At 47.7% G+C, this 24976-nt stretch overlaps 1 protein-coding gene across 38 annotated transcripts in view; it reads right to left on the reverse strand.

Annotated features, from left to right (window-relative positions):
* Nucleotides 1-24976, reverse strand: part of LOC116878497 (immunoglobulin lambda-1 light chain-like) — a 115419-nt gene that overhangs the window by 57769 nt on the left and 32674 nt on the right. For 5 of the 38 annotated variants that reach the window (XM_032876056.1, XM_032876059.1, XM_032876057.1 and 2 more), the window contains exon 2: nucleotides 4628-4915. The exons of 15 other annotated variants lie outside the window; for them this stretch is intronic. In XM_032876056.1, the coding sequence (XP_032731947.1) occupies nucleotides 4628-4915 (288 nt within the window). Of the gene's footprint in view, nucleotides 1-847; nucleotides 853-1377; nucleotides 1384-1992; nucleotides 2001-2293; nucleotides 2300-2382; nucleotides 2386-4194; nucleotides 4200-4617; nucleotides 4916-9530; nucleotides 9535-11648; nucleotides 11655-13223; nucleotides 13228-19461; nucleotides 19471-23909; nucleotides 23917-24976 lie in introns of all 38 variants that reach the window. 18 more of the 38 variants (XM_032876070.1, XM_032876061.1, XM_032876076.1 and 15 more) reach the window with 13 other exon arrangements.

Genomic DNA, 24976 nt, shown 5'->3' on the forward strand with positions numbered 1-24976 from the left:
TGAGCAACAACATGAGGGGAGGGTGCACCTGACAAGAAAGGAGGGCAGGGAGAGGAGTGCAGGTGTCTAGTCCCTGGAGAGGGAGAGAGAGAGTAGAAGCTGGTAAGTGCAAGGCAGCAGCCGTCCCCTGCAACAGGTGAGGAAGGCTGCTCAGACTGAGAGGGGATGAGGGACAACCTCAGCCAGAATGGTCCAGGCCCAGAAGGAGACAGCTCCTTCCTCTCAGAGCTGCCAGCTGCCTGCGGGGGCGCTGTTGCTCTTGGCACAGTGACTGCCCCACTGACCAGGGAGGGAGGTGCCAGGCTATCCATTGTCCTCACTGAAGAAGCCTCTGGTGGAAATCTCCAGGTTGTAATTCCCTAGAGGGACCTTTTCATGATCCTTTCACTTGAAAAATCCCTGGAATGATTATTTCGGTCATAGGGATTCCCACCCAAGATCCTGTTTCTGATTGATCAGGTCATTAAGTAAAATTTAGATGAAAGATTCCAATCGCATTCTCCATTCTTTTGTGAGGAGAAAATGATTTCACTTCTGTGTCTCCTACTCCCAGGAAGGTATCATTCTAACACAAGCCAGGGTGGAAATGGCGGAAGCTTCTCCTCTTCCTTCTTAATAAATTCCTCATCTGTTCCCTTGACCTCATGCAATTACTCTAACAACCAATTTCAAAACCACAAGTCAGAGAATCATGGAGAGAAATTGAACTTATGATACAAATTTCTTCAAATAATGGAAAAGTTATTTTCCCTCAGAGCTACAGTAATGCCCTAATGCAGCTCGGGCCACCACATAGGCTCACAAGGGGGTGGGAATGAGTTCATGTGGGTCAGAGGTCAGCTAAGGGTCAGACTTGCTTGGTGCAGGTGACTTGGGGCAGTGGGTGGATAGTGGTGCCAGGAGAAGGTGGGCCTCAAGGTGGTGTCTGTTCTTCTTCCTCAGTTTCTGTAAAACCTAAAGAAGGGAAGTGCCTGGAGCAGCAGGGGCCTGGTCCCCTCTTCAGTAAGCTTTGGGCAGCCCTTCAGGTTGTAGGAAACCTCGTCCAGGAAAACAAGGAGACACAGGGCCTCTGGGGCCCACCCAGGCTGCTTGTACCCAAGGAGAAGAGAAATTCCTGCAGGACTATGGTGTCTGAGACAGCTGTCTCCCCACCTGAGTGACATGTGATTAAATCTAGGACCCATGTGATATATAATGACACCTTAAGTCTGTATTATCTACAGTGAAACCTGACTACAGTGCCCACAGAGCAGCCCCACGCCCCATCTTCCACTGTTCAGTAGGGTAAACACAGATCTGAGGACAGGAAACCTGCTAGTCTCCCATCCTTCAGGTTCCAGGCCAGGACTAGGAAGGACTCATGCTCTTAGGCCTGACCAGCAGCTGCTCAGAGGACAGATGAGAGTGAGAGCCAGACCATGGCAAGATGGTTTGTGTCCCATCCCCCATCCTTCTATGTCACCTGAGTCACTGCCAGGCACTCCCAATGGTATGTTAAGTAGCACAGCAATGGTCAGCCTAGTCCTGGCTCTCAGTCCTGGTCATGCTCAGGGGGCCATTTATCTATGTTCCATCCTCAGAATCAGCCCCGGATGGTCGTTCATATCTGTATATATACCAGCTGGGGGACCAGGCTTGGGTTCTGCTGCTGCCAAAGAGGTATGTTCATGCCTGAGCTCATCCCTAGAGCAGGGATCCTGGGCCTGATTAGGGCCACTGACATGGAGGGAGTCAGTGTCAGGTCAGGGTAGGCACAAAGCCTGTAAGCAAGGAGAGGAAATGGTGCTGGAGGAAGACAGCTGAGTCAGAAGTGACTGTCACAGCCCTCTAAAGGGAGGGCGCAATGTGGACACAGTGAGTGCAGGACCCTGAGTGGGAGGGAGAGTGGGGCACCTGTGCCTTCCACTGTGCCTCCCTGTGGGCCTCTCACCTCAGCTGGGACCAGCAGCAGAACAGTGGTGAAACCACTCAGAGAAGGATCCTTTGAGGAACAGTACCACAGGCTCACTGGGGAGCTGTCCCACCTGCAGATGCCTGGGCCTCACCCAGTCTGGCTGCAGCTGCATCTGCATCTTGGGTAGCAACCCCTTCCCCATCCCCCCAGGACTGTGTGCTCGCTGTGCTTCACAGGGTGGGGGTCTAGGCACTGTGGAAAATCTCACTTCTTTTATTTATTTATTCTTTTATTTATTTATTTATTCTTTTATTTATTTATTTATTTAAAGATTTTATTTATTTATTTGAGAGAGAGACAGTGAGAGAGAGCATGAGTGAGGAGAAGGGCAGAGAGAGAAGCAGACTCCCCGTGGAGCTGGGAGCCCGATGCGGGACTCGATCCTGGGACTCCGGGATCATGACCTGGGCCAAAGGCAGTTGTCCAACCAACTGAGCCACCCAGGCATCCCGAAAATCTCACTTCTTCTTCTTATCTCCCTAGTTCCTACTTGGCCACCTGGGACATGGGGCTTCACTGACCTGCTCTGGGTTAGGGAGCTTGAATTAAACTCCAGACCCTGTATGATCTGAGAAGTTGTTTCAGAATGAACACTTTCACCAGCCATATGGAGTGTGTGCTGTGGATGGTGATCCCTGGGGCATACTGACTGCACGGCTCTGTGAGCAGAGTCAGAGCCTTATTTCTTTCAGCGCTTCCTGGGAGTGGGTCAGGAGTAACAGTGAGGGTGCTGGCTGGGGTGATTCATAGTGACTGTCATGGGGTGACTGGGTGTCCACTGAACAAGTGAGGCAAGCGGGGGTTTGTATGGATTCAGGAGATCCCCTCGTAGTCCCTGGGTTTGTGGTTACAGTCATGAATGTGCCACAGTTCAATTCAGCAGGTCTGAAAATGGACCAATGTTCCAGAATGAAGGTTTAATCCTTCCAGCTGGCTGGGATGAGGACTAGCTCAGGCATTCTCTGAAGAGAGGGGATCAAGGAGTGCGTGGTGAGGAAAGTAGTTGTAGGTGCCCTTTGAACACAGGGTAGTGGCAGAAATGAGTATGCAAAAGTAACACACATTTCTCTTTATGTTGTAAGAATGTGTTGGATGTATAGTAATCATATGTTTATGTTTTCTCCACCTGTGTCATCCCATTAACATCTAACAACAGGTGTGTTTATGGCAGGAAACTATCTATCTCAGTATTGACGTTTCAGATATCAAATCATATGGGACAAAAATAAATACCCCAGTACCCCAGCAGACAAAGTGTATTTTGTATCCTCTTATGGGAGAAAGAACCTATTTGTGGTTGTTGTGGGATAGTTGCATATTATCAAGTGGAAGCAAGGTTACTGATATTCCCTTTATTTGCAGACTGTTGTTTGCGTGGATCTAGTGGATTTCATGTGGACATGGTGGGACTCTGGTGGCTTCTTATGTGTCAGCATTGACAGACTGGACTGCGTTTCATAAAATTGTTTTCTGTCCATATTTCTGGGTAGGGTGGGTGTAAAGAAGGCTCCTTGTGTAAAATGTGGGGGGTAGAAGTGAGGCAGCACCCCTTGTGTGTCTCACCCTTGTGGTTGAGTATCTTCTGGCCACTGTGGAGGATGAGGCAACTGTCCCAATGTCACTCAGTCACCATCAGGATAGATGTGACTCTCCAACTGTCTGTCAGAACCCAGAGCACCTAGTGTGTCTACATCTTTTCTCCTCATATACAAATAGAAGAAAGGATCTCATCTGGTGGAGATTGGACATGCACCTTGTGGATTTTGGGGAGACATCCCAGCTTTGTGGATATATATAGTGGCCTCCTGAGGACTGTCTCCAGGATGCTGGCCATCTCAGATTGGGTTCCTGGAGGCAGACTCAGAGATAGGGAAGTGCATGTGTAAAAACCTGGAAGGAGAAGGGAAATCCGCCTGGGCAGAAGAAGAGTGACCCACAGAGAGTGAGCCATCAGAGGAGCCTCCTTCCTCAGGGAGCTCTCCAGCTGGGACTTTTCAGGACATCTGAGCCAGAGGCAGGGCCTTGGACTCTGGGCCTCTGGAGATCATTCATCTGAAGCTCTCTGAGAAGGGACAGAAACCTGGGGGAGCAGATCTCTGAACCAGCAGGATGTTCTAGTGAGGAGCTCCCCTGTGGTGGCCAGGGGTTCTAGGAAGCAGTGGGTGCGTGTGTGAGCCCAGAAGAGGGGATGTGGGTGACCCCTCAGTGTCTACTGTACCCGTCTGCTCCACTCTGGTAGAGGAGTCTCCTCTCATGTTCCCAGAGCTTCAGGAACTCAGATGAGTTGTGGCAATTTGAACTGTAATCTGATCAGTTGGGAGAGCATTAGCTCACGACCACCACATGGAAATGATGGGATCATGACCACTAGACAGAATTCTCCCTGTGTCTTTTTTCTACCCAGGCCCTCTGTCTGTAGATGACACCCAGGCCCAGTGAAGCAAGTAGCCTAGTGCCGTCAGCTGTAAATGCTCTCCTTGTCTCCCTGTGCAGAGCTGCCTGGAGGGCTGGATGGGGAGGGAGGTGTGGGGATCTCAGATGAGGGGACCTGGGCCAGAAGTGCTCCCTGCTCTGTGCACAGGCCTCCTGGGGCTGGAGGAGAGTGTGACACAGACAGGGAAGGGGTTTTTGTCTCACTTCCCTGTCTACCTGTGTCACTGTGAGCATTAACACTGCTGTCCCACACCTGACAGTAATAGTCAGCCTCGTCCTCAGCATGGGTCCCGCTGATGGCCAGGGTGGCCGTGTTCCCCGAGTTGGTGCCTGAGAACCGGTCAGGGATCCCTGAGGGCCGTTTGCTATCACCATAGATAATCAGCACAGGCGCCTGTCCTGGCTTCTGCTGGTACCATTGAGCATTTTTACTTCCAATGTTGTTTCCCCCACAGGTGATCCTGACTGTCTGTCCCAGGTTCACTGACATCGAGGGAGGCTGAGTCAGCACATAGGAGGCCATGGATCCTGCAAGAGAGAAGATGAGAGGTGGGGTTACAGCCAGGATATCTCCACTGTATGTGCCCACCTTCCTGGAATGAGCTCTTTTAATTCCTTAGGCCATTTCCACCCTGCTGTCATCTTAGTTTCTGGGTGCCCTGGGCCTGCCTGGTATGGATGGAGCCCTCGAACAAATGAAAAGCAGCCTGTTTCTCTGGGCAGGTGCAGCCGTTTGGGAATCACAAGGAGCCAGGGTGTACAGTGGGGCGTTGTCACCAGCCCCTTACCCCACAGCAGGGTCTTGATCATCCTGCCCCCGACTGACAGTCCAGTTCTGAGCTCAGAATCAGGGCCAAGAGTGTCCCAGAACCCGGGGCTGGGATGGGTGTGAGCCTGGACTCTATACCTATACAGTGAGCCAGAAATCCGAGGAGGAATTGGATCCAGGCCATAGTGCTGGTTCCTGAGGCTGAAGGCTGGGCGGTTTTCCTCAGTGGCTTCTCTCTCTTTTTTTTTTTTTTTAAGATTTTATTTATTTATCTGAGAGAGAGAGACAGTGAGAGAGAGCATGAGCAAGGAGAAGGTCAGCGGGAGAAGCAGACTCCCCATGGAGCTGGGAGCCCGATGCGGGACTCAATCCCGGGACTCCGGGATCATGACCTGAGCCGAAGGCAGTCGTCCAACCAACTGAGCCACCCAGGCGTCCCCCTCAGTGGCTTCTCTTAAGCTCTTGCTGCAGACACCTGCAGGTTATGCAAATGAGCCAGAGCTCTGGGGCTTCTGCTGAGGAGTCTTGCGGTTTTAGAAATGGGCTCAGCTCTGAAAGGGGAACCCTCCTACACTGTTGGTGGGAATGCAACTGGTGCAGCCACTCTGGAAAACAGTATGGAAGTTCCTCAAAAAGTTGAAAATGGAGCTTCCCTATGACCCAGCAATTGCACTATTGGATATTTACCCTAAAGATACAAATGTAGTGATCCAAAGGGGGTATAGGCACCCAAATGTTCATATCAGCAATGTCCACAATAGCCAAACTATGGAAAGAACCCTGATGTCCATCAACAGATGAATGGATAAAGGAGATATGGTATGTGTGTGTGTGTGTGTGTGTGTGTGTGTGTATGTGTATGTATGTATATCTATCTATCTATATATAGATAGATATATCTATATATCGATAGATATATCTATCGATATATAGATAGATATATCTATCGATATATAGATATATCTATCTATATATAGATAGATATACATATATGTCTATCTATATATATAATAGAATACAATGCAACCATCAAAACACGAAATCTGGCCATTTGTAACAATGTGGTTGGAACTAGAAGGTATTATGTTAAGTGAAATAAGTCAATCAGAGAAAGACAATTATCATATGACCTCTCTGATATGAGGAAATTGAGAGGCAGGGCAGAAGGTCGTGAGGGGTAGGGAGGGAAAGAAGGATACAAGATGGGACCAGGGAGGGAGGCAAACTATAAGAGACTCTTAATCTCAGGAAACAAACTGAGGGTTGCTGGGAGATGGGTGGGGAGGGATAGGGTGACTGGGTTATGGACATTGGGGGTATGTGCTATGGTGAGTGCTGTGAATTGTGTAAGACTGATGATTCACAGACCTGTACCCCTGAAGCAAATAATACATTATATGTTAATAAAAAAAGAAAGAAAGAAGAAAAAGAAGAAATGGGCTCAGCTCCAAGGGACACAGAGATGAGAGAGGCAATCCCTACAGACCCATCCTCAGCCCAGGGGATTCTCTTTCACACTGTGTTCCCATAGTCTGGGGTCCAAACTCTATGCCTCTCTCTGTCCTGACCTGGCTCCTGGACAGGCAGGATCACAGCAGACCTGTGAAGTGGATTTTGTCTGCAGTTTCTGAACCCAGCATAGAACATTTACTCTGTAGGTACTAGAGGATTATAGGTCACTGAGTGTCCTACTCCTGGTTTATAGTAGTGAACATCAGAACAGGAACAAAATTACTCCCTTGCCAGAGGTACATGGAGTTAGGGGGCCATTGTGGTGCTGCAGGTTTCTGTGCCAATGATCTTCCGAGACAGGTCATAGATGTTGTGCCTCGGTATCCCCAGGGTTTACCCTCTGCCAGGGACAGACCCAGTACTTGAGGAAGGATTGACAGTGACTGAGTGTAGCAGGAATAGGGGTGGGGTGGAAAGTCATGAAGTCCTGGACGTGTGCTAGAGCCAGAGACAAATTCTACAGGGTAGAGATGAGAGGCCACGAGTCAGAATTTTACATTAGATGACCTACTGCCAGGCCATCTCTGCTGCCTCCTGGTGGTTGCTCCACACTTGCAGCTGGAGGTGCAGGGAAATCCTTTGTCCAGGTGGAGATTCAGGATCCACTGCTCACACATGCTGATTCCCCCTGATCCATGCACTGCTGGGCCCAGGGGAGGGTTTGCTCTTCTCTGTAGGGCCCCTGCCAGCCTTGAAACCAGGAAGGAGGAGTCAGATTATCCATGAAAATAGGAAGAGACTCATGTGAAGGTAGGACCCATCTGAGGTATCAGGGCTCATGTCTCTGTGGTGGTGGTGGTCATGGGTGTAGTTTGGAGGCTGGGCACCAGGGGACACAGGACAGGGACTGCCTTACTTGATCCAGCTGCTGGAGCATCAAGTAGTGTGATAATGGCTCCTGGCTTCAAGGACAGAGACTAGTGGACAGTCACCCAACAAACATTTATTCAGACCCAGCTTGGTCTTCCATAGGTTCCATCTTGGGAAATCAGTGTGAATAAGACACGAGTCTTTCTCAGATTCCTGCTTTGGGTGGAGCAGCACTGGGGACACAGTTGCTTTAGTGACACTGCCACCAACCCTGTCCATCTGCATCTTGCCTTCTATAATCATTGAGAAGCCCCACTATTGTTATTCTCAGGTCTGTCTAAATCAGTATTAACCCTGTGGCCTAGAACTAGCCCATGAATGTGTCATTCTGCTGGGGATCTTTCTGGAGAATTTGTCTGTGAATGAAAGAATCAGACTAGATTTATGCAGTGCTCTTTCTCTTTTACTGGTTTATGATAGCTGGAGCAGTGGTAGCCAGCCCGAGTTCTGTTGTCAACAACAAGGCAAAGAAAAGCCTCCATAGTAGTGGTGGTGGGAGAGACAGTGAGAGGATTTGGGACCTCATGGAATTGGTAGTTCCTGGAGAACCAGCATCCGTCTTCAGACTTAACTTCTATCTGCAGGAAAATACATGCTTGAATGTTCATGCTTCCAAGTGAGATGGACATGCATTGCATTAAAAACTACCTGGCTAGTTGGTATAATAACTAATAGAAGCAAGCAATTAATTAAATGATAGAAGAACCTGTGCAGTTTTGGGGGACGTACAGAGAGTGAAATGACATGAGACCAAATGACAGGCAGTTTGTGTGTGTGGAGAAACTGGAGGAGGCTTCTCTGAAGAGGGGACTTTCGGGCTGCTGTCAGGATGGGAAGAAGGGACAAGAACTGAAGTGTGTTTGGAGTCAGTCCCTGTGGGGAAGAGTCTGGTTTGTGTGAGGACACAGGGACAGTGAGGACCTTATGTGCCTCTGATTCAATGCCAGTTGAGTTCCAAGGCAATATTTTCCCATAAGTTAAAAACTCAGTGGCAGGTGTGATGTGTTAGATTCTTAATGTTGTATATTTCCAGGGAAGATGAGTCACAAGAAGAGCCTGTGTGAACCTCCCTGAAAACTGAGTGAGAAATGGGAGCTCGTTTTAGCTGACAGTCACTGTGGCTTCTCGATGGCTTACCTGTGTGTGTGTGTTTCCACATGACATCAAATTCCTGTCACACACCTTTATATCATGTATTTATAAACACACAACACACACAAATGTATCTGAATATATTTGTGAGTATGGGTGCACATATACCCTAATTGTGTCTGCTATGTTTATGTTGGAGATATATTTGTATATATATGTATGATATATACACATATGTTTTCTAGAGATTCTGAACTCTGGATTGGTTGCCAAAGTTGTAGTTTTGGGGGTCTTTGCATTTTTAGGAGACATGCAGTTCCATTTTATCACCAATGATAAGGTGTGTGATTACCATAATGAATGACAGGATCAAGTTAATAATCACACTCATTTGACAGAGCACACTGGTATCAGTCAATGACAGTGTTCCTAGAACTGAAATAGATGGCAGCTTACCCATTTTTTTTACATCTCTATTATTAGAAAGAGCCAACTGATACATGCTTTAGCTTGCTACTGAACCTTAACAGAGACTGTATGCTCCTTACTAGCCACTAAGTTACTATGTGATCGAGCTGCCTGCATGAGCTGAGTGTTATCAGACCAACCATGCCAGGGAATTGGGCATTCACAGCATCTCTCCATCATCCAACAGAAGAGGTAAATTCAAGATCAGGCTTTCTCAGGTCCTGAAGGCACAGGTGAGTTGAATGAGGAAGAGGTCTGAAGACCATGACACCAACACATACTGCATTGTCTCTGCTCTGTCTGGCACAATTATGACCCAGTGGGGACAACCCTATGAACATCTGATCCAGAGGAAACACCGTGGTTGGTTTAAGCGGTTCCTGTGTGATGTGCAGCCAACTCTGCTAGTTAACAGTTGTAGTCCTGCAGCACTCATCTGGGACACCCCTGCACAATATGGACAATTTTTCAATAAGGCAACATTTGAGCAAAATGTTTGGTTTATTTCACCTGGGCAGAGAGGAGGACAGAAGTGGCTTATTTCTAACCTATGTTCTCTGACTCCGTGTGGATGGATGGTTAGAGACTTAGAAGAAACAGGAAAAGGAAAGTGGTGAAAGCTGTTTGAGGAAGAGATGTGTGAGGAGAACCCACCTGCAAATGAACATAGAGCTATTTTTGTTCCATGAAAATGGCCACAAGAGTGTGTCCTCAGAGGGAAATGGTGTTAATAATCAGGTGGATAATGTGACATTCATCAGACAGTGGTGAAGCCTTCTTGTCCATCCACTCTTGAACTTGTCCAGGGGCCCTATAGTAAAGTGGCCATGTTGCACATTGGGAGGTTATTAATGGGATAATCCCTAGGTTTGTCCACTCACAAGGCTGACGTGGCTATGGCTACTTCTGAGGGAACAATCTGCCAAGAGCAGAAACCATCCCAGATTTCCCAGGATGAGACCATCCCCTTGGGAATCAGCCAGGAGCCTGGTGGCAGGTGAATGACATTAGACTTCTTCCATCATGGAAACGATCACTCTGTTCTTGGTGGAAGAGACCTTTATTCTGGATAGGAACATGCTTTCTTTCACTGCAGTGCTTCTTCCCAAACTGTGACCCTTGGACTTACTGAATGCCTCGCCCACTGTTCTAGTATTCAGTGTGGCTTCTGTCCAAGGCTCACATTTCACATCAGAAAAGGGCTGCAGTGTGTTGATGCCCATGGTTCTGGTTCTACCAGAACTACTGCTTCTACCATGTTCTCCACCATTCAAAACAGCTGGCTGGCATGATGGACTACTGCCTCTTGCATACTTGTTTACTGTCCAGTCACATACAATACCTTGTGGGACTGTGGCAAGACATTTCAGAAGGTTATATTTGCATTAAATCTGTATCCAATATCTGAGCTGTTTCTGTCATAGCCAGCATTGATGGGTCCAGGAATGAAGAGGTGGAATTGGGAACGTCCATACTCACTGACATGCCGGGTGATCCACAGCAAAATTTTTACTCCTTGTACCATGACCATACACTCTGCTGCCCTAGAGGTCTTAGTTCTAAACAAGAACTGCTTCCACCCAGAAACACCACAATGATTTTATTCGGTGAAAGCTGAGACTTCACCTTGTCACTTTGAGCTTGTCTTGTCTCCGTGGATGTCTCTCTGTCCTTCCAGCCTGACCTTTCATCCCCAACAAGTACATAGGCAAGAAACATGACAGCCTCATCCTGCCTCCTGCACAGGCACCCCTGATCCACTCGGTGCAGAGGCTGCCTGGAGGGCTGTGCTGGGAGAGAGGTCTGGGAATCTCAGATCTGGGCCCTGGGCCAGACCTCTGTACTTTGTCCTCAGTGCTCCAGGTGCTAATGGAGAGTGTGACACAGATAAGAAAGGGGATTTTGTCTCATAACCCTGTCTGCCTCAGTCACTGTGAGCATTACTGTTGTCCCACACCTGACAGTAATAATCGGCCTTGTCCTTGGCCCTGGTCCTGCTGGTGTTTGGGGCAGGGACCGTGTATTCCAAGTTGGATCTTAGCATCAGGGAATCCCTGAGGGCACTTGTTATTGTCATATATGACCAGATAGGGTCTTGTCCTGGCTTCTGCTGATACCACTGCACACTGAAGATTTCTATACAACTCTATACTGTCTCTCTGACAGGTGATCATGGCCATCTGTCCCAGGGTCACTAAGCACAGGGCAGCTGGGTCAACACTAGAGGCCTTTCTGCAGCCTGGCCATGGGACTGAGCTAGGTGGGCTCCTGTAGAGCTACAGACAAGACCTGATTCAGGGAAAGGTGTCCTGTGGTCTCAGGGTCTACTCTTCCTGCTTCACGCGTCCTCTGTGTCTCCCAGCTGCACTCTGGTCTCATCCTCACCATGTCATCGGAACGTAAAACTCTGTTATTCTAACATTTATTCATCACGGTGCATATGGGAACTTACCTGTTATACATTCACCTGCTGTTGGAGATTCATCACTACCTCCAGTCTATTTCTACTTTGTGCTTCTGTCTCTGTGACACCCCATCCCACAGCATTCCAGCAACCTACATCTCAACACTTCGATACCTTTCATTTTTTCATCCATATCTCACATGAACTTGTGAAAAGTGCCAGAAGCCATGCCTGACTGAGGGACTCACTTTAAGTTCTGTATCTCTGGGAGCATTCCCCATGGTCACTTCTTTGCACACAGTGTGATATCTGGAGACTGGATAGTCAGTGGTCCCTCCTGGGAACTGGATTCTGTCACTGAAGCAAGGACAACACAGGGATCAGAGATGTGGATTGAGGTTGTGGGAATCACTTCACCTTGGAAACATTCTCACAAGGAGTCTGCAGACCCTCCTTCCAGGGACAAAGGGGTCCAAGTGACCCCCCCCTCCCTCCCCTCCCAGAGACACTTATGAACAAGGAGCCACAGTTCTCGGTCATAGTCTGCCTGGAGGAGGGGAAGGAGAGGCAGAGAGTGAGAGGTCAGTGTGTCTCTGGATGTACCCAGCACAGATGGGTCAGCTCCCTGGGACTTCAGCTGGAGAATGAGGTGACTGGAATTTCCAGGTGAGGTGATGACTGTGTCAGGACTCCTGTCAGTGTCCTGGTTAGTAACTGTGTGTTTCTCTGACCCTCAGATCATGGTCCCTGAAGTCTTTGGAGTTCAGATGGATCATTCTGACAGTCTCTGAGGACTGAACTCTGGACCCCTGCTGACCCACAGACCTGGTGTCCCTCTGACCTCCCCCTGGGCATCCCAGCCTCTGTCCTGTGGCTTCTGATGCAGCTCTGCTGCCTGTCACCCCATAGCACCTGTCACCTGAGAAAGGGTGTGGACCATGGTTTCCAGTCTCCCACGGGCAGCTGCCCCACTGGCCTGCCCTTCACAGCAGAGACATGTCACATACAGGATGCAGGATTCAGAACAGGTGGGATTCCTGTACCTGTCCCAGGGTTGAAATGCCCTGGATAGCTGCTGTCTTGTTTCAGAAAGGAGAGTGCAGGCTAAAGTCTAGTGCATTTGAAATGGGTCAGTGTCCTGACAACCCTGTGTGATGTCCCACGGCCACCAGGTTCCTGTGTATTTAGGAATCAGGACCGATGCTTCCTGCATCCCTATCCGTGTAGTTGGGTCATCAGAGCAACAGGTGATGCTTCTGGTGCTAAATTCAGTTGAGCAGGCAAACCTTTATTTTACTCTTTATTGCTGCTGTATTTACTACTATTATTGTTATTCCTACCTGTATCTCCTGGAGCTCGGTGTTGGAGAATCTGTAAAGTAGCCTAATCTGTGATTCTTGTGGAACTGCATATCTGCTAATTCTGACTTGGATCTATTTGCTCATGATGCAGGTCACAGGGCAGATGAAAACTTTTCCTTGGATTCCCACAGAGGAAGACAGGAGACTCCAACTCTAAGGTCAGCTCACTGAACTCACAGGGAGTCTCCCTAATTAGTAAGACTCTTACAACATTATGTCTCATTTGATGTGAAAAGAACAGTGTTTCTTACTTGAGTGTAAGCTTCCCCATTCACAGCAGCTGAAGCTAATGCCTAGAGAGGCTAGAAAGGTCTCCTAGAGAGGCCTGGAAAACAGAGAAGTGGGAGTGAGTCCAGGAGTGGAGCTCCAGTGTGCTGGATTCAGACTCAGGGATCTTCGAGGGCAGAGCTTGACCAGTGCAGGTTGAGGCCAGGCCGGGCCACCGGGCTTGTGTCCCTGGCCTCCATCCCCCAACTGGTTGGAATCTAAAGGAGCCCCCTCAGCCTGTGCATGGGGAGAGTAAGCGGGGGTGTCCTAGGTTAGGGCTGGAGAATCTGTGGGGATGGTGGAGGCTCTTTGGCTGTGGTGGGGCCTGGTCTGGGGCCTGCTGGCTCTGCTCTGTATTATTGGTTTCTCCTTTCTCTCTTGAGCAGTGGGAATGACAGGATCTCATGGTCAAACCCCTGGGGACAGCTGATTATTATAGGGGCCCATCAGTTCTGCAGCTTCAGGAGCCTGTGGGACTCATTCTCAAGGGCCCCACCCCTGCAGCATCCCCTGGGCTGAGCTCAGGGCCGGGGTCATGGGCAGAGTCCTGTGGGGGCTGAGCTTGTGTCAGTGCTTGGGGCAGGACCTGGGGTGTGAGGAGGGGGAGAGAGTTAGGAGGGGGCATCTTGTAAGGGGCAAGGCCATAGTGGGGACCTCAGATTTCTTTCTCCTCAGTCTGCTGCTTAGCCTGGCCGCCCCAAACCTCTCTCAAGTCCTCTCTGGTCCCCATGAGAATGCTCCTTTTCAGTCTGCTGGAGAGAATCTCTGCTTCTGTGTGGGCTTCATGGATCTGGTTCATGTGGAGAGGTGCTCACCTCTGGGCTCCATAGGGGAACACTTGACATTCTGTATTCGAAAATCTTAAAGGCTCGTATGAGAAGGGACATGTGAGGACATTTCTGTTAGCTATTCTCATGCAATATGCTCTGTGAATATTTTTTCTTTTCTCTTGTGTGTAAAATACAGAACAGAAAATGTTCCAGCCTCATTATTTCTGGCTCAATTCATCTTCCTAGAGTTTGTATCTGCTCCCTGAGAATGTTTCATGTCCCACATTGTGGAGCAGAATTAGTGGGAATTGTCCTGAAAGTTTGCTTATGTTTTAGTGTCATTTCATGTACTGTGGAGTTGTTATTTGCAGCATCTACTTGGGTGTTGCTGTGAAACTCAATCCAACAATGTCTGTCTATTAATGGTGGTGCAGACCATTTCCTGCATGTGATCAGTAGCATCATTTAAATATAGCATCCATGGATTTATTTTCTGTTTGTCCCATGTGTTCTTTGCTCCCTCTTTCCATTTGTCTGTTTTTAACAAAAGTAATGAAATGTTATTTATGCTTGTTTTTTTGTTTTGTTTATGAGCTATGAATTCTTGCTGTCTTATGATCAGTGACTTGGAGTTGTCTACATTCTGGTGATGTTATACCATGTTATATGGCATATAAGAACCTGATAATAGACTTCTCTTACCTCTCAGCCTATTTGCTATGATTTTCATACATGCAATTTTACCTACATTTGAAATTCCTACATACATTGTTGTTATATTTGGTATATACAATGAATTATCTTTTATAGAGGTTTAGATAAGGAAAAAATCTAATTTTTATCCCAATAGTTAGCATTTCTGATGTTTACACTCACTTTGTAGATTCAGATTCTTTCTGGAATCACCTTCTCCTTCCTGAGGGAAGTCCATTTGTTTCTTGCTGGTATTATGTATGGGTCATTTGATGAGAAATTCTGTCAGTTTTGTATATGTGAAAAATTTTTTAATCAGTCTTAATTTTGAAGACTCTTTTCCCTAGATGAAGAATTGTTTTCCCCTTCTTCCAGTAATTTAGAGATGTTAATCCACTGTGTCTCACAGACGTTTCCGTCAATGCAAAATCCACTAAACTCTTCTTTTCGTTCCCCTGAGTACAGGTGTCTTCCTCGGGCTGCTTCTAAGACTGTCTCTTTTTCATTGCCTTAAATGTTTGATCTTGTTGGGTTTGGGTTTTTTATGACTATTATAATGATTTCTTGTTCTTCAGTTTTGTTGAGATTCTGAGTTGTCACTTGTCAATTTTCATCAGATTTGGAACATTTTGGCCAACAATTTTTCAAATATTTTCCCATCTTCTCCATCCCACCGTCTCTCCTCTTCTGACACAATCACACCCTATTCCATTGATAAAGTTGCTCTCCAGGTCAGTGATTCCCTGTTCACATTTAAATCTTTTTTCTTTCACTTTGCGGTGTCTGTGCTGTCTTCTGGTTCCCTTGCATATTTCTCTTCTGCCTGCTGTTGTTCTCAAACCTTGTCTTTGTGACCTGAGACGTTGCTTATTTCATCTCTGGAAGTTTGATTTTTCTTTTTGTCTCCTGTTAACATATCATTTGACCTGTTAATGACTAAATTTTGACTACACATTGCAACATCATTCTTTCTTATGCCTCCAGTCTTCTGGTCTCCCTGAATCTTCCAGACCTGCTGCCCTAGGACTCCAGGACCAATTTCTTCACATAACTTCTGTCTGTCTGTCTATCTGCCTGTCTCTCTCTCTCTCTCTGTGTGTGTGTGTGTGTGTGTGTGTGTGTGCAATATATGAATACACATCTAGGTGTAGATGAGATACATGACTTTTGGATCTGTAGTCTCTGGAGAATCACAACTAGTTAACTTTACTAGCTCCTATCTTTGTAGTTCAGATGATTTTGTTTTAATGGCACATTTAACTTATCATGTACCTCCTTGTGTCATGATATAATTCCCATGACATTCTTCCCCCATCCATTTTGCTGGCATTGTCATATATTTTATTTTTCCATCCATTATAAATCACTACATAAGTTCTTATTTCTGCTTAAACAATTGACTACCTTTTATAAGTGTGAATCTATAAAATCTTACTATATTTATCAATATTGTTCTGACATCTGATACTTACTGTAACTCTATATATACTATAGATTCACATTTCCATTGGTCACCCTTATGTGTGAGGGGTGTCCTTTACTGTCACTTATGCTGAGAGCCTGTGGGTGATCAGTTCTGTGAGATGCAGGCTGAGAAAGGTTGATTTTATTTTCACCTTTCAATGACATTATCTCTCGGTGAACATCAAAGTGGATAGGTGTTTTCTATTAGTACTTTGAAACCATTGTTCCTCTGTAATCTTGCTCACACAGCTTGTGATGAGAAAGGTACTCCCAGCACCTTGTTGGTTCCTCTGTAGCACCTGGTCTCTCCTCTCTCGCTGTGAGAGCGTCTACATCACTGGTTTGTAGCAATTTCATTCTGAGGTGTGTGGTGTTATCTCTTGTTTTCCCTTGTCAGAAGTTTCTTGAACTTTTTGATATACTGGCTAATAGGTTTCACAAAATTTGGAATATTTTGGGTTTTATTTCTTCAAATGTTTTCTATTTACCAACTGCTCCCCACGTTCTCTCCCTAGTTACTCTGATTACACACTTGAGGCTGCGTGAAGTTGTCCTAAGTACCCTGATCTTTATTCATTTTTTTTCAGTGCTTGCTTTTTCTTTTTCACTTGAAGAGTTTTCATTGCCGTGAAATCAAGTTCACTAATACCTTCTTTCTCTTTCAGCATCAAATCTGCTGACAATATCACAGCATGCATCAGATCACATGTACTTTATGTTTAGGGACATTTGAAAACATTTGGTCTTTAAAAAATATCTTCCGTTTCTTCTTACATGTTCAGTCACTTCTTTACCAATAGTCACAAATGAAACATAGATAAAATTACTCTGTGCATTCCCTCCCCTGATCCATCCCCTGAAGAGCCTGTGTGCGGAGGGAGGTCTGGGGACCTGAGATCCAGGGACCAGGTTCAGACCTACTCCCCACTTTGTCCACATGCCTCCTTGGGCTGAAGGAGTGCGTGGCACAGATGTGGAAGGGGATTGTGTCTCACGTCCTCATCTCCCTGTGTCACTGTGAGCATTACCATTGTTGTCCCATACCTGACAGTAATAGTTGGCCTCGTCCTTGGCCCGGGCCCTGCTGATGGTCAGGGTGTGTGTGGTCCCTGAACTGGAGCCCAAGAATCAGTCAGGGATCCCAGAGGGACACTCAATGTCCTTATAAATGACATTCACAGGGGGTTGGGCTGGTGTCTGCTGGTACCATTGTGCATATTTTTTGGTCAGTTTCTCTCCGGAGCAGATGATGATAGCCGTCTGTCCCAGGGACACTGACATGGGGGGAGACTGAGTCAGAACAGTGGAGGCCACGGAGCCTGAAAAGACAGAAGAGGAGAGGGTGGTGTGAAGTGCAGGGGCTCACCCCACGGTCCCAATACTGAACCTTGTTGATCTGAGCTCAGGGTTCACTTAGGACCCAGCTCAATCCTGTGCAGGCTGAGTGTGTGGGCAGCCTGGGACAGAACCTGTGCATAGAGTGAGGACGGGGAATAGGAAAGAGGTCCAGGCCATGATGGATGTGCCCAGAGCTCTGCCTCCTGAGTCCCACAACACTGCTGGGCTCCACACCAGCCTCTCTTCTTCCATTCCAGGCCCTTGGGACTGTGATTGTTAGTACTTATGCAAATTCCTCCATTTCTGAGCTCCTACATGATAAACAAGTGGTGAGATCAGAAGACTTGCCTGAGGAGGAAGAGGGGAGTCCCCAGCTTCCTCCAGCCAGCTCTCAGGTCAGACTACCACCTTTTGTCTGCAGGGTCTGGGATCACAGGTACCTCCCAGGGATCACACCACATGAAACTCTCTGTGCCCACCCTGCTGGCAGTCTGTCCCGTCTCCCTCTGTGGTGTTTCTGGAGCCTGGCCATGGGGCTGGGCAGGGCCCTCTGAGAGTTACAGACAACACTTGACATAGGGAAGTTGGTCCTGTGACCTCATTACCTTCCTTGTCCTCCTGTGTGGTATCCCCTCTGTTTCCCCAGAAGCACCATGATCCCATGCTTCCCATGTCATTAGATTGTGGAACTTTCTCATTAGAACGTTTGTTCATCATTCTGTCATTGAGATGATGGAAGATTCTGTCCCAAGGGAGTGTTCCTGGGGCAAGTCATAGATGTTGTGCCTCAGTATTCCCAGTGTGTAGGGATGGACCCAGTTGAGGAGGGTTTGACAGTGAATGAGTTTAGCACATATGGGATGTGGTGGGAAGGCATGAAGAGGACCTGTGCTAGAGACAGAGGCAAATTCTAAGGGGACAGATGAGAGACAACGAGGCAGAAATTTACATCAGTGTCTACCATACTGTGTCCTCAAAAGGAAATGGTAGTAATAATCAGGTGGATAATGTGACATGTCTGGGACAATGGTGAGCCTTCTTGTCCATCCAATCGTGATCTTGTTTTTTGGGATCCATAGCAAAGGGCCCATTTGTAAGGTGGGTGTTTATTAATAAGATGGGTGTTTATTAATGGGCTAATCACTTTGGATTTAATTTTTATTACAACTCACATCTCCTGGAATTTGGTGTGGCAGGATTTTGAACTACTCTGTCTGTGGATTGGTGAATTGGGAATCAGCTAATTCAGACTTGGATATATTTGCACATGATACAGGTCACAGAGTTGCCAAAAACCTTTCCTTGTGTACCCACAGAGGCAGACAGGAGACTCCAACACCAAGATGAACTCACTGAGATCTCACTGCATTTGCCTAATTAAACTCTTCAATATTTTGTATCCTTTAATTTGAAAACAAGTGTTTCTCACAGCAGTATAAGTTTCCCCATTTTGCAGCTGGTAAAGTGAATCCCCAGAGAGGCTAGTTTACCAGGAAAACAGAAGAAAGTAGGGGCGAGTCCAAGAGTGAATCTCAGGTGTGCTGGATTCAGACCCTGGGCTCTTTGCAGCAGAACTTGACTAGGGTGGGTGGGAGGAAGTATGACTGCCCTGCTCTGGTTGTGGAGAGTGTCATGGTTCCTTCTGACTCCTCCTGGCAGGGACTCGAAGTAGGGGGCACTGTCTGGGGCGTTTCATGATGACGTGGGGAATCGAATGTCTACAACCCGATTAGGATAAGCATGAGTATACGCATTCAGGAGATCCCCTAATATATGGGACTGTGATGACAGTCATCAATTCAGCGCAATCCAATTCAGCAGGTCAGATAATGGACCAATCTTCCAGAGTGAAAGTTTCGTCATGGGGGGGGGGAATCATGACTAGCTCAGGTATTTGCTGAGAAGAAGAGGAATATGGAGTTGGCGGTGAAGAAGGTAATTCTAGACACCACAGTGACCAAAGTAGTGGCAGAAATGAATAGGATAAAAGTAATAAATGTTTCTTCCTTATGCTGACATGAATAGGTTTGGATATATATTAATCACATGTTTCTGTTCATTCATGCCATTATCATCTAACATCAGATGTGTTAACAATAGTTAACTTTATATCTCATTACTGAAGTTACATAATATCAAAATGGTTGGGACAAAAATAAAGATCACTAGCAGACAATGATGTCTTTTGTATCCTCTTGTGGGTAAAGGGTGAGTTTGTTTGTAACTGTTTATGGGATATTTTATCATGTTAGGGAGAAATATGGCTGCCAACATTCTCTTTATTTGGAGACTGTAATCTGTGGGGATCTGGGTGGATTTTATGTGGATAAGGGATCATCTGTGTTGTCTTATTCAGTGTCACTGTTGACAGGCTGAGCTATATCTCACAGAATTGTTCTCTGTCCATGTATCTGGATGGATGTAAAGAGAGATTCCTGCCCAAGATTTGGAGGGTTGAAGTGAGGAAGGACCCATTCTGTGTCTTATTCCCATGGTTATTGTGTTTCTTGTGGCCACTTTGTAGGCAGTGGCAACTGACCCATCCCATTTTCCCCCATTCACTGTCAAGAAGGATGTAACTCTCCAACTATCTATCAGAACTCAGAACACTTAGTATGTCTGGATCTTTTTTCAGTGTATAAAAATACAAGGAACAATCTGATCTGTCTAGGGATTGGACAAGTACACTGGTGATTTGGGGGAGAAACACCATCTTTGTGGGTACACAGTGGCCTTCTTGGGTCCCTGAGGACCCTGTTAGTGATTCTGGCCTTCCTCGATTGGGTTCTTGGGAGCAGACGCTGAGAAGAAGTGCATGAGCAGGAACTCTGGAAAGAGTTGGGGATCTCAGCCCAGATAGAAGGAGAAGGGACCCACAATGAGCCATCAGGTGAGGCCTCCATCCTGCAGGGAGCTCTAAAGCTGGGACTGTTTGGGACATCTGAACCTGAGGCATGACCTTGGGATGTTGGCCTGAGGTGATCATTCAACTGAACCTCTCTGAGAAGGGACATAACATGGGGAGGCAGATTTCTGAAGCAGCCAGAAATTCCCAGTGAGGAGACCCCCTGTGAGCTGTCAGTGGCTCTAGGCAGTAGTGGGTGGGTGTGTGAGCCCAGAGGAGGCAATGTGGGTGACCCCTCTGTCTACTGTACCCAACCTCTCCACTCAGGTGGAGGTGGCCCCCATGGATGGCATTGTAGCTTTAGGAACTCAGCTTCTCTGGGATATCTGGACTCTAATCCTGGTCCATTTTGTGAAGTGTGGCCCATAGCACGAGGAAAATACAGAGATCATGAGCACTGGACAAAAGGGCTCCCTCTGTCTTTCCTCTACCAAAGCCCTCTGTCCCACATTCACACACAAGCAAAGAGACCAGTGTAGCCTAGTGCTATCAGCTAAATGCTCTCCTGGACAAGACTCCCTCTGTCTTTCTTCCACTGAAGACATCTGTCCCACATTCACAGAGAGGCCCAGAGAGCAGTGTAGCCTGGTGCACTCAGGTGAACGGTCTTCTGGCCCAATGGGTGCAGGGCTACCTGAGCAGAGTGGGGTAGGAGCTCTGGGGGCCTCAGACCTGGGGCCCTGGGCCAGACCTGCTCAGTGCTTATCCATGGTCCTCCTGGGGCTGGAGGAGAGTGTGACACAGACAAGGAAGGGGCTTGTGTCTCACTTCCCCACCTGCCTGTGTCACTGTGAGCATTACCACTGCTGTCATAAGACTGATAGAAATAGTCAACCTCGTCCTCGGCCAGGGACCCACTGATGGTAAAATTTCCTGAGGTAGAGGCTGAGAACCAGTCAGAGATCCTTGAGGGTCGCTCATTATTTTTAGTAATCACAAGCACAAGAGCTTGTCTTGGCTTCTGCTGGTACCAATATGCATATCTTTTCCCCAGTACATCTCCAGAGCAGGTGATTGTAGCCGTCTGTCCCTGGGTCAGCAACACAGAGGGCGGCTCAGTCAGCCCACTGGAGACCATGGAACCTGAAAAGACAGAAGAGGAGGGGTTGGTGTGAGGTCCAGGGGCTCATTCCCAGGGACCCAATACTGAGTCAGTGTTGGTGCTGAGCTCAGGGTTTGGGGCAGGCCCAGCTCAGGCTCTGTGCAGGATGAGCTTGTGTGCAGGGCCTGGGGTGCACCTGTGCAGAGAGTGATGATGGGGAGCAGGGAAAGGGTCCAGGCCCTGGTGGAGATGCCCAGAGCTCTGCCTCCAGAGACCCCAGAGCAGGGCAGGCTCACCCAGGCTCCTCTCATTCCCTCCAGGCCCATGAGGCAGTGATTGTTAACATTTATGCAAATAAATTTCTCTGTGGGTCTCTATGTGGATTAGTTGCTTGTGAGATGGGAGCAGGTGATTGAGGAGGAAGACAGAACCCCTGGTTTTCTTCATGGAGCTTTCTGGTGAGAAAATCAACCTTGGTTTCCAAGGTCTGGCTTCAATAGTCAGATTCCTGGGACCTGACACTGACTCTGTCTGAAACCTCTGTGCCTGGGGTCTGTGCTGGGCTGGCTCAGGACCTTGCAGGAGCCTGGCCATGGGGTGAGCTGGGCTCTCTGAGAGGAAGACAACCCCTGATTCAGGGAACGTTGCTCCTGTAGCCTCATTGCCCACCTCTTCCTGTCTCAGGTACCCTGTCTGTCCCACACTGCACTCTGGTTCCATTAGGAAACTATCTCATTCTGAGGTTTGTGCACAACTTTCTACCTGGGAGTCGACTTGTTAACCAACCAGCAGCTGTTGGAGAGTCCTCACAATGTCTCATGTATTGACACAGGCTATTTTCATTCCTGTGACAGCCCTCATCCCACAAGAGAGCAGAAATTGGCCACCATAATTTTTTTCATCAGTGTTTCATGTAAACATGTAAAAAGCATGGCAAATCGTTGGAAGCTTTCTGGTCCCCAAGGTCACAGGATCCCACATGGCATGAGCTCTGGGCTTGAGACAGTGTCCCTGCAGGGAGCTGATCCTGTCACTGAACCAGGATAACCCAGGGACTAGAGCTGTGGCCTGAGCAGGGAGCATTCATTCCCCTCTGGAGACAGTCTCACAAGGATGTTGCTGATGTCCCTTCCAGGGACCAGGGGCTCAGTGGTCCCTGCTCTCCCTCCCTCAGCTCTTCCTGAGCAAGGAGCTGCAGCCTGGAGGAAGGAAAGATAAGCTGAGTGTGAGTGGTCAGGGCGTCCATGGATATCCCCAGCACAGAGGAGTCAGTGCCTGGGAACACTGATGGACATTGAGAGGACCTGCATTTCTCACCCAGTGTGTCAGGCCTCCCTTCAATATTCTCTGTGTGTGACTCTCAGAATAAGGTCCCTGCAGCCTGAGAAGATAGAGTGGATCATCGTGACAGTCTCTGGGGACTGAACCCTGGACCCCTGCTGACACCCGGGCCTGGTGTCCTTGTGAGGCTCCTCTTTGGCAGCCCCAATCTCTGTCTTGCTGCTCCTGCTGAGGAGGATTCAGTCCAGGAGATTTCCCCTTGCAGGTCACCCAACAGCACCAGTCACCCGGGAAAGGGTGTGGACCAGGGTTTCCAGCCTCCCACAGGCAACTGCGCCCCCTGCCCTGCCCAGCCCAACCCAGCCCAGCTCAGACAGGTCACATACATGGTGCAGGAAGCAGGGCAGGTACGATCCCTGTACTTGTCCCAGGGTTGAAATGCCCTGGCCTAACCCGCTATCTTCTTTCAGAAAGGAGAGTGCAGGGTACAATGTAGTGCATTTGAAAAGGGTCTATGCTGAGACAATCCTGATGTCCCACAGGCACCAGATTCCTGTGTATTTAAGAATCAAGATGATACATCTTGCATCTGTATATGATAGAATACATGAAAAAGGAACACACAGGGGAAGATAAAGAATTGAGTAGAATATGACTCATGGGGGGTATTCCAGATGTCTCCAGGGAAAGATATTGAAAGTGAGAACATTGGTTAACTAGTGAGAAGTGGGTGGGGCGAGGGGAAGGAAGGGAAGAAGGAAGGGAGATGCAGAATGAGGAGGGGGGAGTGGCGTAAGGAGATCTCTTTGAACATACTCTCACTCCTGGCTTAGCCTGCTTGGGCTCTCCTCACAGTGTTAGTGGCATCACTTCCATCTCTCTTGGCTAGATCTTATCACCTGTTTCAGGTGCTCCCTGTATTAAATAATAAGTTGCTTATCAGGCCCAAGAGATTCCCCCAAGGAGACAATGGGACTAAAGGATTCTATTATGGAGACTCTGCTAAGGCCACAAACTACATAAGAACTTTTGACAAAAATTTTCATTCCTGGCCTCAGGATCACCTGGCAATCAGTGAAGCCAAAAGCTATTGACAGGGAACAATGCAGGAGGAGATAGTCACTCTTGACATTTTCATTACTCACATCTACAGGACGGGAGCTGACCAGTGGTCTCTTACTGAGACCCTGATCCTGTTATAAACGTGACAAAAAGTAATTGCCACTACTGGAATCATTTGACTCCTTTAGCCAATGCTTTGTAGTTGTCACTCCCTCATTGGTTGGTTACCATCTCAGCACACAAGGAAATGCTCTTTATCTGCCTCTCTTTTCCATTCACCGTCATCACATCCATTGTTTGTCCATCTGTCTCTCTGTCCAAGGCTACTGGGTTATTTTCTTCCAAGCTATAAACACCAGGAGGTCCCAAGTGGGCTTGGAGGTGGGATGATTTGGTGTGGGTTTGGATATTATTTCCCTACCATCCTCTGGAATGTCTTTCCCACAATGTATGTGGTGGAGGAAAATCCCCACTAGAGGGACCTGGGGGAGTCCTCTTTTGGGACACAATCTCTGCAAAACCTTGGTAGAGAACAATCCTTTACTGGAGTGTGTAGGGTGTGCCTGTGATTCCCTGTGACTCAGCCCAGCATGTACTTGAAAGAAGTCCCTGAAGGACTGAGACCTGTGGTCTCCTCTCCTCCTGCTCCTCCTGTACCCCTGCCTAGTCTGTCTCTAGAGGAATAGTCACCTTCTTTCCTCCTACCCACTTGGGAGTTTTCCAGGCTATGGGCAGATCCTGGATTTTCCATCTCAGAGCTGCATCACTAACTAAGGGGACCAGGCCAGAGTTTCTGGGATCCAGCATCACAATTCCTCTCAACCGTGCTCAGGTCTACAGGGACCAGGGTTACCTTGATCAATACAGATGCTCAACGTTAACACAAGAGTGTGGGTTTGTGTGAAAGATGCTGCTTTTCAAATACCAGAAAAACTGTGGAGATCAACATGTCCAGTAAGCTTGCCCCTCTGCCATCATATGCATTTGATATAGATCACTCATAGGATTGAGATTCAGGTTAATCATATATTTATCACTTTCGTGCACCCCTTTCACCATGCCCTGCTGTTGTACCAGTAGATGTGTTCCTGGGCAGAACCTGAAAAAGGCCTATAACAGCATGTGGACCAAACGTTAAGAATCATTACTGATGGAGAAACTGAGGCCATGCTCCATGTTGGTCCCATCATAAACATTCTAACATGCACACTGTTTTCCTACTAGATCCCAGCTCCGCACCTACCATGGTTTTAAGACTTTCTGCCATACCTCCCTTGGGGACCAAATGTTT

Source organism: Lontra canadensis, unplaced genomic scaffold (genome assembly GCF_010015895.1).
Source record: "Lontra canadensis isolate GAN:19392208 unplaced genomic scaffold, GSC_riverotter_1.0 scaffold57, whole genome shotgun sequence".
In the NCBI taxonomy this organism is placed as follows: domain Eukaryota; kingdom Metazoa; phylum Chordata; class Mammalia; order Carnivora; family Mustelidae; genus Lontra; species Lontra canadensis.